The 13,905-nt window shown below is 40.4% G+C and overlaps 1 protein-coding gene across 1 annotated transcript in view; it reads right to left on the bottom strand.

The window, feature by feature from the left end:
* The window catches only part of LOC109530514 (neural-cadherin-like), a 124,905-nt gene that overhangs the window by 34,360 nt on the left and 76,640 nt on the right, over positions 1 to 13,905 (bottom strand). The window contains exons 12-18 of the mRNA XM_019894331.1: positions 13,635 to 13,802; positions 10,247 to 10,496; positions 8,869 to 8,996; positions 6,875 to 7,061; positions 5,029 to 5,172; positions 3,382 to 3,665; positions 573 to 2,181 (exon numbers count right to left, since the gene is read on the bottom strand). Coding sequence (XP_019749890.1) covers positions 573 to 2,181; positions 3,382 to 3,665; positions 5,029 to 5,172; positions 6,875 to 7,061; positions 8,869 to 8,996; positions 10,247 to 10,496; positions 13,635 to 13,802 — 2,770 coding nt within the window. The remainder of the gene's footprint in view (positions 1 to 572; positions 2,182 to 3,381; positions 3,666 to 5,028; positions 5,173 to 6,874; positions 7,062 to 8,868; positions 8,997 to 10,246; positions 10,497 to 13,634; positions 13,803 to 13,905) is intronic.

Raw genomic sequence — 13,905 nt, 5'->3', positions numbered from 1 at the left:
TCTACTTATGATCATAACTGTGCAGCCTACTGCTAGGATGAATAGGCTCCCAGCGCTCCACTTCAGAGAGTGTGGAGCTTCAGGAAGCCGGCCTATCTGAGTATGGATTATGTTATTATCAGCCTGCAGTGCCAGAGTAGCTGAGTGTAGCTATGTAAACAATGGCGGCCTGGATGAGTCACAGCGCTCCTGTTTTCCACCATTACCAGTACTTTGAGGCAGTTTTGCATGTCAATAAAATACTAAATGGCTTTCTTAACCACCTTATGCCAGAGGAGCCATTAAAAAAAAAAAAAGACAAATATATTAATGATGACTCTGAATTGTAATATGATATTCAGAGGAGCTTTGCGTTTGGAAGGCAAGGATACACTGTGGTACTGTGGTAAAAAGGTTTGACTATTACAAACTATTACAGTGTCATTGGAACAGCACCATTATAAATCCAGACTGCACAGAGCATGTACGGGAGTAAAAATTTTTGCCTTCAGCTGTACCCTAATTTTTCTCCTCATCAAGCAGTTTGTCACAAAAACAAAAGAGGAAGAAATGAGAGCAAATCAGCAACTTACCCCTGTGGCTATACACGTAGATATCTTTCTCCCCTGGCTGATGGGCATTATCATTGTGGTCACCAATGATTATAGTAAGTGTACTTGTGGCAGTCATTGGTGGATATCCACTGTCAATCATAATCACCGGCAAGAGGAATTTGCTTTGCCTTTCCCTGTCAAATCTCCGCAGCGCTGTGAGTGTGGCTGAGCCATTCCCATGATCCTGAAGGTGGAAGTCAGCTGAATAAACTGAAGGCAGGGAGATGTGGAAAGGAGGCCCGTGCTCTGGGGAATCTCTGTCCAAAATCTGAAGCAATGTTGAGCTTGTGTTGAGCATGACAACTTGAGGTGCCGGACTGTTTTCCCACACCACAGGATGGTAGACTGTCTCTAGCTCTGGACCGTTGTCATTTACGTCGAGCAGGGGCAAGTAGACAATGACACTGGCGGTCAGGGCTGGTCTACCTTGATCGATCGCTATTACAACCAAATCATAATTGGCCACGGTCTCTCTGTCCAGTGGCTGGGCGACTGTAATAATACCAGATTGACTCACTGTAAATTGTCCATATGAGTCAGACTGAGGAAGAATACTGTACAAAATCTCCCCATTTGAACCTGAGTCAGAGTCGGTAGCCACTACTTGGATGATCGTGGTTCCTACAGCTACATCTTCGTTCAAAGGGGAGAGCAGATGAGAACTCTGGGCAAAAACAGGAGCATTATCATTCACATCCTCAACTTCAACCAGACACTGGATAAGGCTAGAAAAGTCAGAGTCTTCTACTTTGATGGTTAAGTTAAACTTTTGCTCCACTGGTTTCTCAAAGTCCAGTTTCCTCTTTAATCTCAGAACACCCTTCTGGTCCAGTCTATGGCTAACCATATAGAACTGTTGTTCTGGGTCTCCATCTACCACAGAAAATGCCAGCTGACTGTACAAACCGGCATCAGGGTCAATGGCACCCAACTCCAGGATGATAGTGTCCACATCAGCATTCTCAAGCACACGAGCATCGCACTTCTCTTCCTGAAACTTTGGTACATGGTCATTAATGTCTGTTAAGAAAATGGTGGCAGTTGCTGTGCTTGTCATTCCACCGCCATCGCAGGCCTCCACGACTAGCCGATGACTGTCCACTAACTCCCGATCCAAGCCGTCAGATGCCACTGATATTGTGCCAGTGCTGGAATCCATTGAAAATAGGTCTTCATTGTTAATGTTCAGCACATTTTCAGTAATTCGGTAGGTGAGGATTGCATTCTGGCCTACAGCGGCATCGTCAAGGTCTACTGCTGTCATTTCCACAACAAAAGTTCCAGGAGGCGAGTTCTCGCTGATGCTACTAAGGCAATTATCTGGCAGGCATGAGAATGTGGGTGCGTTGTCATTGATGTCCCACACATTGATAATAACATCCGTAAAACCAGTTAATCCCTCGCCCTCCTCATCTGTTGCCATGACGACAAAGCGCCAGACAGCACGCTTTTCTCGGTCCATGGTGCGCTGGGCATACATCTCGCCCGTAATGTCGTTAATCATAAAGTGTGACTCTGTCCCTTGGCCATGGATGGAATATCGTATTGCCCCCTGGTCTGCATCTTTGTCTGGGTCAGTTGCTGTTACCTGTGGAGATAAAGTCAACATAAGGAAATGAATTTTCATTGATTTTTACCAAGAGCAGATTACTTTTTTTTTTATAGCTGCCCCGTGAAGGCAAAACAGGCCATCATTACTTCTTTAGAATATCTATGAGGTTCTTTTTTGTTCAGACCTCCAAATAAACAACATCTCTTTGGTAACGGATGAAGATACGCAGGGCGGCACGGTGATCAACCGGTTAGCATGCCAGCCTCACAGTGCAGAGGTGTCGAGTTTGATTCCAGATCTGGCCTTCCTATGTGAAGTTTGCATGTTCTTCTCGTGCCAGTGTGGGTTTTCTCCGGGTACTCCGGTTTCCACATTCCAAAAACATGCATGGCAAGTTAATTGAACACTCTAAAATTTCACAAGATGTAATTATGAGTGTAGATGCTTGTTCGTCCCGCGATCAGCTGGCAACTAGTTCAGGGTGTCCCCCACCTACTGCCCGAAGACAGCTGGGATAGGAAGGCTCCAGCACACCCGCGAACCTCGTGAGGATAAGCGGATTAGAAATTGGTTGGATGGATGGATGAAGATACACAAGTCCAACGGGCATAATGTATTTTCCAAATGGCATGTTATTTACCCATTCACAGTATAATATTTGAAGCATATAGTGACAGACATAATTAATCGCCTTAGAATAGTAGATCATTCTAGTTGTGTCATTACAATGTACCGTAAATCTGATTGTTCTGTGAAGGTGGCGAGCAAATCCCGATATTACAGCAAATAATGGGGCGCGCGCAAGAATAATCCCAGCACAGACACATCGAGACAGACATTCAAATACAATATCCATTCACACTGAGGGACAATGTATATACAGTAATAAACCTGGAGGGCACTGACACAAGCACAGAGAGAACATGCGCCCTCCACCAAGAACCGTGCTCTTGGGCACAGGTGTCAAAGTCCCATCCTCGAGGGCCACTATCCTGCATGTTTTACATGTTTCCATCCTCCGACAAACCTGATTCCGCTCATCACCAAGCTCTACAGGAGCCTGGTAACGATTCTGATCAGTTGAATCAGATGTGTTGTAGAAGGGAAACATCTAAAAAAAAATGCAATAAGGCACCTCCAAGACTGGAATTTTGACACCTGTGCTCTAACTAGTCAGGGTTAAGCACTTGGCCATGGCACTAGCTACAATGTAAAATTGTAATGCAAGTCTCTCACCTGTAGCACAAAGACCGGAGACCCATCAAGTTCCTCTGTGACTGATCCATAGTATTCATTCATGGAGAACACTGGTGCCTCGTCGTTCTTATTTACCACTGTTACCACAGCGGCAGCATAATCTTCCCACTTTCCATCTGAGGCAAGAACCAGCAGTTTGTACCTCTTCTGCTGTTCATAGTCCAGTGGCTGTGCAATGAATATTGTCCCCACCTCTGGCTCTATGTCAAAAACACCACCTTTGTTGCCAGACGTTATTTGGTAGCGCAACTTGGCATTGGCCCCTGTGACAGGAATCACAACAATGCATGAAAATACAAAATGTCTGTTGCTATTCTGATGTTAAACAGTTGTAACTCACCGCAAGGAAACAGACTTGAGGTGGCAGTTTTAAGAGGAAAGCTAAATTAAGAGGGAATAGCATTCGGACTACTGTTTCCCCAGTTGGCAATAAAACATTTTGATAATCTCTGCAATATGTATTCTGAAGTAGGATACTGTTTGTCTGGAACAGCTTAAATATAACCTCAAGGGTTTTAGACATTATTTCCTCCAAGGTATAAACATGAGTCGGCTAGTTTTTCATATGCCCTCTCTTTCTTGTTTTGATTACTTAATAAAATTGAAACTTTACACCTCATGTTAGGTTTATTTTATTTAATTTTTTTAAGACCAGTCAAAAGGGGAAAATACATGGCAAACAAAAGTAAGATACTGCACAAGTGTTGTCTAGGGCACGCTTTTAAAGCCCGAACAAAGGGGCGAGGTGAATGTTGTGTGATTGTCTAAAATCACCCACTGTCTCGCTGTCTACATGGAAAGCATTCATTCAAAGGGCTTGACATTGGAAGAGATAAAATAATCTCCTGGAATGGACAGCATTTGCTTTCAATCACCCCACTGGGTTTAAATAGCTCCAATCCCATGTAAATACTCTAATCTGAACTATTAACAAAACCAAAGCTGACAAAGTGCACCCAGTTCTCCCACTGTGACCTGGCAGGCTTACAGTGGTGAAGCCCAGGGTTAGGTTTTTAAACAAAATAGATTAAGCAAAGAAGTGAAACAGTGCAACACTTTAATATTGGGGGTTCGTGTTATTCCGCAACTATTCATCATTCGTGCTGCAGTTCAGACTAAGCTGCACCCCCACTCACCATAAATACTTGATTAACAGACCTAAACGGGTCCGATAAAGGGATCTCAGTCTACTACTGTATGCAGAATGAGAAACTGCTTTATTGCTTAAATCCCAACCACCCACTGAGTGGGAGCTTGTCACTCTTTTTGGAACATATGTACATCAGTGCATTACCAAACCATTAGTGCTTATAAATCCAGTGCACTAAAACGGTGTCAGCAAAATGATTTCAGATCAGTCCAGATTGGATACGACTATTCAAGGGGTCATATTATGTATATGGGACACTTTTTTTTTTTTTTTTTTTTTTTTTTTTTTTTTTAAATTACTCTACTTCGCACACCACACTCCAAACACAATTGCTGTATTCTGAGAGAGGGTCGTCTAGAAAATAAAAAGCCCAATAAAACAGTAGCAGTTGTCTGGTTTCTTCGAATTTCATTTGTAAGAAGTGTCATTCGTAAAATATTCTATTCCCCCTCACCCAGTTGCCTCATCAGGCATACCTTCATCTTCATCATTAGCACTGACAGTCACAACAGCCAGACCCACATCTGCGTCCTCATCCACGGCCACTTCATAAAGCCTCTGAACAAAGGCCGGTTTGTTGTCGTTGACGTCGCTGATGAAAACTCGAACATATGCCGTGTCTGTACCAAAAGGCCATAATGGTAAAAGAGAAATCAGAAAAGGCACAGCACAAATTCAGGCAACATTTTGACAGGTATTTTGTATCCTGTGCATTCTTTTCCTGTTTGTTAAGGGAGTACAGTACATAAATTAATGTCACACAGAAAAAGTGCCATGTGTTGACATGGAGATCTGGGGCAGTGGTTTTATGAAAGCCCTGACGTAAATCATATAAACTCTTGGCTTTACGATAGGATGTTAGTTAACATGGTGAACAAATGAATGCAGCAAATGCTCCAATTTCTTTTAGCAAACTCAGGATAAAGAAAATAACTCTCTTGGCTAAGTTAAATTTGTATAAGTGGACAAGTGTTTTTGTCTTATCTGTACCTTGGTCATTCCATTTTCATTATGTTGTTGACTTTTTTTGTGTGTTTAAAAAAAAAAAAAGTAAATTATCTCCTCACAAAAACACACAGGTGATATGTTAATTTAAAGGCGGAAGAGAAAGTGATAAATGTGGGCAACTGGGGCTGCCTTTACGTGTTTTTACACCCACCCGCCCCTCTACTTGTGTATCCCAGGGGTGATGAAGAGAGACAGGTAATGTTTGCAGAGGAGATGAGCCCTTCTGGATGTGGGAGATACGTCGCATAAGACACAGCTAAGGCAGATTGCAAATGCTAAGCAGGCCAGCCAACCTGAGAGAGAAGGCTTTCCTGTTTCAAAACATCAGACTTTAGGTATAATACCATCTTCACAAACATTTGCAAAGACTTACTTTGGAAAATAAACTTATTCACGTCATTCTAGATACAGAGAGAGGATTTATGACTTCCAAAATGCCACTCAGACAGCACTGTAAATAAGAAGTGTTACTGTTTGTTGAAAAATTTGCAGTGAAAATTACAATTGAGGTGAGAACTTTCTCAGCTGTTTTAACAGGAAGAAGCATGAAGCAGCACGGTCATGGTGGAGTAATACATCCAATTAAGAGTCAGGGGGCCCTGGGTGAAAGTGGAAGTAATGTCAATGAGTGCTGTTTTTAAGAAAAAGCTCAACATTTCATTTTTATTTATCGGCATACGGAAAACTTCTGGGACTCACAATGTGTAATTATGTTTAATAATGATGGTTTTATGAAAAATAAAGACCGTCTTTCTCTACAAAAATGCTTGTTTTTATAAATAATCTTAATAACAACAATGGAAGTCTTTATTGACTTCACTTCACATGTATATTTCTCTTTGTATAAAATATACTGTAAAGATGGTCTTTTTCTTAATATCCATCCATTAACCGGGACTCTTATTCCTCACAAGGGTCACTGGTGTGTTGGAGTCTATCCCAGCTGTTTTTGGGCAGTAGACAGGGTACACCCTGAACTGGTTACCAGACAATTGCAATTTGTTTTCTTTTGTTTTTTTATGTTGTTCGGCAAAACTACTAATTGCAAAGCTTTAATTTTTTGGGGGGGAGAAGTCTAAAGTAAACACAAAGTTACTAAAGCTGGATCTTGAACCGAGCAATAAACGCATCAATGACACTCACCAATAGCTCATCGAATAAAAGATAAACATGCATTCAATTTAGAGTATTTATATTTTAAAACATTCTTTTTCATTCTTATTGAACGTTTGTCTCTTTCATAAGGTGACTCAGCTCTACAGTAGCAACCTCTACGAATGAGAATCCACTGAATATGACCATATTATTCATTACCTGAGTTGGGTTGCTTGTTCTTGCCAGGCCGAGCAGATTCTTGTCCATCCACTGACTGAACTTCCAGCAAATAGGAGCTGCGGGCCTCCCGGTCAAAAATGGCTTCTGTGTAGATTATCCCAAGATTGGGTTCTATTCTGAACAAAAGATGGTCACCACTGCTGTCGCTCAGCAGAGAGTAAGTGATCTGTGGATAAAAGGGAATGCGCATGACTAACACAAGGCTGATTTTGACAAATAATCTGCTAAAACGGGAAAGTTAATATGACGCATCCAATGTTCATGAAGGAAAACAGACTGATCATATGGTTGAATGATATTGCCACTGACAATTACACACTTACAAAGCTTCACAAAACATTGTTGCTGGAGACATTTGGTATTGTAACAGAACATTGATGGTTTAATAAATTGGTCATGAGTGAGGAGGTGTCTAAAATGTTTTTGGAGTTTTTTTTCACAACAATTTTCTTAGAGTGCCTTATTGGGTAATAATTTGTGCAAAGGGGTATCAGTTTGATCAACACTTCTGAAATAACATATCTGCTCAAATGACCTTTAATTGCCTTATTATTAATGATTAATCATATTCATTTATGTGAAGACGCAGATAATGTTCATGATCAGCAATGATTTAAGAAGGTGGGAAACAGATAAATATTAATACGCGGCATGTTATTTATGTAAATCTCTCGGTAATCTGCTCTCGGAGAGTTTACCTTTTCAAACGATCATGAACATTTTACAACATTTATTGAAAATGACAATGCCCCATCACCGGTGAGCTATTTTTGGAACAAACTGAGAGACTGGTTGGAGACTCATTTTGTCCTTAGATGCAACCTGTTACTGGCCGGCAGTATGTTGGTGTTTTTCTCGATCCTTTTTGTTTACTTGCTGTCACTGTCAGTCTTTGTGACAGAGATTTCTAATACATCAATATCAATTAGGTATTATGATATTTGACATAAGGGCCAACATAAATGAGGGGAATCATGTAGCCCAGGGATGGGCAACTGGCGGCCCCATTCTGGGCGGCCACTTGATTAATTACACCACCACCACCACCATAATTAATTCATTCATTAAAATTGGCGGTATTTATTGATTTCATTTTTACAAAACCCGCAAATTCTTCACAAATCCTGATAAACACTCAATATGTTTACCATGAAAAAAGCCAAATGGGGTAAACATCCCGGAAAATGAATTTTTTATTTTTTTTTTAAATCCCCAAATACGTGAATCTGCATATATCGAAGAGGGAATGCTGGGATTGTCTGCGGTTTTAAGTTGTAATAACACCATTCACCACTAGATTGCAGGCATGTCTAAATTGCTGGATCTTCTATATTATAACATGAGTAGTCAGCTTTTTTGTGGATTTGGAATGATGTGCAAGAGAAATACAGTAGCTCAAGAATATTTAAATTTTGCATAAGTTGATTTTTGTGGAGACAATTTACAAAATATTACTTTCTTGTTGGTTCAGCAGGTGTTTTTTCATGCAAGAGAGCCATTTGCAGTGAAACAAAAAAACAATTACAGGATGTGGTTATTTTGTTTGCTTCAAACCCTTTTTGTTAGCATAGTGGATCTTTTATACATGCATTGAAAAAAGTATTATTAAAAGGTAAATATATTAAGAGCATATATTTTTGCATATATTTTGTTGACATCAAAACTAGCATTTTTGTTATACATTTGGTTAGAAAGTGTGTTGTCCGATGTGGCCCGCAGTCACACTGATGACAAATTGTGAACCCCTCCTCCAGCATTTACCTTCCCTTTGCCATGCATCACCATCTCTTCACTGGGCCATAAATTCACCAGAGCAAATGAAGCTTTATCTTTATGTTCGCAAGAAATCTTTTGATTATTTACACCATTACGGTGAAAAAAAAATGCACGGTCAATATAATCTTGTGTTAATTGTCTTTAGATTTATTTTGTCCACAAAACATGATCAAATAGTCAAGTAAACAAGTACAAACCTCTCCATTATGACCTAGGTCTTTGTCATGAGCTGACACCTGAAGAACTGAGGTTCCTATTTGCGCCCCCTCTGTGACTGATGCTTCGTAGATGGATGATGTAAAGAATGGCACGTTGTCATTTACATCTTGGGAGAGAAGAGACAATTACGGGAGTCGCAGTAAATTTTCACAAAGTAATTTATAGTACTGCCAAAGTTTCTGTAATCATGTTTGCCTTTCAGATATTCCGGGAATGATATTTCTCCACGTGCATGTCCAATAAATATAAAATAAGCAGCATATTAAATTAGACATTAAAACACTGCAATCAGTCGACTGGTTAGCATGTCAGTCTCACAGTACAGAGGACATGCGTTCAATCCTGGGATCCGGCCTTCCTGTGGAGTTTGCATGTTCTCTTCGTGCCTGTGTGGGTTTTTTCCAGGTACTCCTCCCTCATTCCCAAAACATGCACGGTAGGTTAATGGATTACTCTAAATTATCTTTAGGTGTGATTGTGAGTGTGAATGGTTGTTTGTCAATGTGTGTCCTGCAATTGGCTGGCAAGCAGTTCAGGGTGTACCCTGCCTCCTGCCCGAAGACAGATGGGATAGGCTCCAGCACACCCTTATATATATAGCTACGCCATTCCAATAGCTGTCGGAGTCCCTCCAGCAGCGCCATCACTCTGGCTGTTGTCGAGGCACCCAAAGCTGCCACCACATGGAAGTATTTTGTGACATTCTGCTTTATTTCTCTCGGCTTGAACTGGGCCTCGATGTGCTGAAATCACAGCCATGGGCCATGTTGCCAAAAGTAGGGCAACTTCACCGTTGTAGCATTGATGTTAGCGTTGATAACTGACATTATTACTCACGTAGGGGTCACCAGTTGTGGAGATGAGGTAAATGACGAGATGAAGAGACAAAGTCGAGTCATGTCTCATAACTCTCCAAAACAAAACTCACTGTTTAAGCAGCAAGCTAGTTCCTTTCAACCCTTTGAACTCACAAACAAGTATCCTCTCCCTTAAAGGAAAAGTTCCCTGGTGAGTATCTCTCCCTTGTGGGTCACCACAGTATGTTATATACATTGAAAAATAACGGAGTGGTGAATTTACTCAATTTGGTCAAGTGGGTGCACAAAATAAAATCATCTGCATCTTGAGACATTTTTAAGTCGACTTAAAAAATGTCTCTGGCTACAGATGATTTTATTTTCTGTCCAACCAACCTCTTGACAAAAAAATGAGTAATTTCAGCAAAAACTTTTTTTCAGCTATTTATTTTGTGTCTTTTTTTCAACAGGAGGATTATAGTAAGTGAAAATGGATACAGACAAAAAAAAAAAGTGAAACTGCTACATCATAAGCAAGTGACAGACATAGCAGCCATACCTGTGATATTCACATAAACTGTGGTGAAAGCTGCAAGCGGCACTGCAGCCACGTTCTGTGCTCGCACTCGCAGAGAAAAAAGGGGAGTCACTTCAAAGTCCAGAGGCTCAGACACCAAGATGGAGGCAGAGCCATCTTCCCGATTGGGGGAGAGGTAGAAACGAACTGGCATGTTTGTTTCCGGGACCATTCCATCCTCCAGATTGTAGGTCACCCTCGGGTCACCAAGCTGAGAAGTTGCCTTGATTGTCTGAAAAGAGTCCAAAGACAGACGAATCAGCCTTAATCTTAACATAATAGACGCTTGATGGAAAATCATGGTAAAATTCCCTATAGACCACATAGAGTATTGTGCTGTATTGTTGAACTGTCCTCGGTTTCACAATTTGACTGGTATCTCACTGAGCGGCGAAGGCTTGCGACCATAGCCTTGTGAATTTGGGGTTTTCATCAGGGTTCGTAAAAGGTTGAGTGCATATTCGCAGACAGTTTTTACTTGTCCCAGACAGTAAAAAAAACAACTAATTTTGTCGTAATGTTTTTTTTTTAATAAAGAAAATAGCACTCTGTATTATCTATACTTTCTTAAATCATTTTGTAATAACATAAAGAAATAGCTTGTAAATAATTAAACGCTTATGCATCAAGTTTAATCGCAGCTCTTTCTGCTGGGTCTCATATAGTCATGCACTGTTTGTAATGTTGTTGAGTTGAACCAAAAATAAATAACATGCTGCCGCTGAGAGCAAAGCACCTTTTCACTGAGCTAAGTAACAAGTTGCGTTGTTCATTAAACTGTGAGGTAGAGTCACTAAAAAATGAGTCATACTGATGCCATTTTCAGTTGCACACCTTGAAGTTGCGATTAGCAACTATTCTTAAAGGTAAAATAAAATAAATCCTCATCATATATTATGTGATGATATCACGTAAATTGTCAGTACATCTCTAACAGGGTGCTGCATCCGTTGTAATCTAATGCTCCCCACCACCACCCTGCCTTTGTTCCGTTGCCTTTGCTCAATAGGAATCTTAGAAAAAAAGAATCCAGTTTCAGTCAATTGGACTCGTGGAACGGATAATGGTTGTACTTTGAGGTGTGCCACCTTCATAACAAATATGAGGACAATTACAGTTTATATTATTAGTGGTCATCCAGACTCAAACATTTAGCGGGTAGGTTTCATCATATAACAATATGATGAAATGGACTTTTTTTGAAGGGATGTAATTACAAAAAAAAGGCAATGAATTTGTTGGAGCATTTTACACTGAGTAGTATCATCCATCAGTGATGCAGCCACAAAACACAGCATTAGTCGTTTTCGGCATTTTTCTGACAGCTTATCAGCGTAAAATATAGTGAGGAGCAAACGCGGAGTTGTTAGCTGAGCAGCTGCAAGCACCAGGCAACGGCATCACTTCACAGAAGTAATCAACTCTTCACTGTGACAATGATGTTGTGATACTCACACTGCGTGTATCACAAAATCAGATTAAGGGTCCTCAAAGAAAAATGAAAATGGTGCAATTATTGATTGATTTAATCAAAACAAGAGTTTGTTTTGATCCCAATAGAATTCAGCAAAGTGTAGAATGAAAGTGGAATTATGTTTACCCACAGGAACCACACGTGTAATCGAATCAAACAACACTTCAAGTTATATGAGTATCAAATCTTAACCTTCAAGTCCCAAGCACATTGCCAATCATTTTGTCTTGGGTAAGTCAAGTTGGGTCACAAGCTGTTTCAAGTCAAATCAAGTCCCAAACCGAGTCACCTTGTTAATGCAGTGTTTAGTTTTCATAAAAGGAGAGGACCAGCGAGGTCACATCATGATATCTTTGGCAATCTAGCAGAGCTGTATGGATAGATGTGATGTGTTGCTTATGAGTCAATGCCTGAATGTCAGCAAAATAGGATTTTGTCCGCTAACATTTGCAAACCAATAACCGACCTTAGGAAAAGGCTCATGAGTTTTCAGATATTTGGGCAGAATGGGTCTTCAAATGATAAACCATGTCCAATGTTCGAGTCTGGCTGTCCAATTTCTTTGATGAACACATTTTTTATTTTGCATTGTGCCAGTTTAAATCACGCTTTGACATCTGTCTGATATGAGAGGATGTGCTTCTTCAAAGGTCGAGGTTTGACTGACAGCATATCCTCCAATCATGACAGCATCATTCCAAGCATGTTCTCCCATACTCACATCTTGCATTATCAACAAATTGATACTGTATTTTGTGCTAACATCTAGCATGTAGAATAAACAATCATCACGGCTGTCAAATCACAATGTCATGTCATCAACTCAAGTTAAGCAGATAACTCCCGAGTTTGAGGCAAGTCTCAAGTCTTTCAGTTTTGAGCAGGTCAAGTCACAAGTCACAAAACAGTGATTCAAGTTGACTTGAGTCCAAATCGCATCTCCGGGACTCAAGGAAATCTCAAGGAAAAGAAATGATTTGCTTACTTTATTTGACACAAAAAAGATAAAAGTCATTCTTTTGAAAACCTGGCAGGATCATTATTTTTTGAGATGCATGGAAGTGAAACTGAAAGTGCTGGAATTCAGAAATGGACCAATTGCTGTTCTCCTTGAACATTTTTCTCGGCATTCGAGTTAACATTTTTACATTTTCAGGAAAACTAACACAGTCAGGGGCAGAGCATTGAAACTCCACATTTTGTAATCTCAAGGAGAAAACCCTCTATTTCAAACCTATTTTATTAAGTGAGTGAAAAATAGAGGGTTTTTTTTTTTTCTTTACAAACCATATTTTTTACCTATCTAAAGACTTGGACCACAGACAGTTTGCTTTCATAATCCATCTATTTTCTATACAGTCCTCCGTATTCTTTTCAAGGTCCCTCAGTATACATACAAAACAGGTTTCAGTCTATTCAGACTCACAAGCGGTGTCATAAACTTTGACATGCCACCAGTCAGTGACAGGGTGAGCGAACCACACCATTACCAATGACTGTTCAGTTAATTGTAAATCAGTATACTGTACGAGCTTCATCCAATAGTCTGCCTTTACTCAGAGTACAAAAGCACTCAGTAGAGCATGACCGCCCCCAATGCTGGACCATTGAACATAAGAGAGAAAAACGAAATGTCATGTTTGTCCATCAGTCTCTTTAATTAGCAGGTTACTCCATGTTTCATGGAGGATGATGTAAGACATTGGAAATGGATGGGTGGGTGCTGTTTTTTAATGTTATTCTTCATGCTCTCTAGTGAAACAAAACAACAACAACAATCCATTTATGTGCAATTAGTTGCATCATTGTCAATTAACCATTTGCTTATAGCTTGCTGAAGTAAATGGATGGATGGGACTGTGCCCTCCTTTTAGGCCCTCAAAAGGGCACTCTTACCACTATAGGTGTGTCTCTGGCCGTGTTTTCAGGGATGATGACACTGTAGCTTTCCTCTTCCCATTGTGGAGGTTGATTCTTTACGTTGGTGATAGTGACGGCCAGCTCCACAGAGGTGCTCTTGTTCCCTCCATCAGTTGCGCTGATGTCCCGTGTGATGTAGCTTCTCTGAATTCAACAAAGGCACGAGACAATAGACAACGCGAGTAAGGGGCGTCCTTGAGTTGAAGAAAGCTGACAGATTTTTTTTTTTTTTGATGAGCACATAATG

The sequence above is a fragment of the Hippocampus comes genome, unplaced genomic scaffold, assembly GCF_001891065.2.
Source record: "Hippocampus comes isolate QL1 unplaced genomic scaffold, H_comes_QL1_v1.1 scaffold104, whole genome shotgun sequence".
NCBI lineage: Eukaryota > Metazoa > Chordata > Actinopteri > Syngnathiformes > Syngnathidae > Hippocampus > Hippocampus comes.
This window is presented reverse-complemented; position numbering and strand designations above follow the sequence as displayed.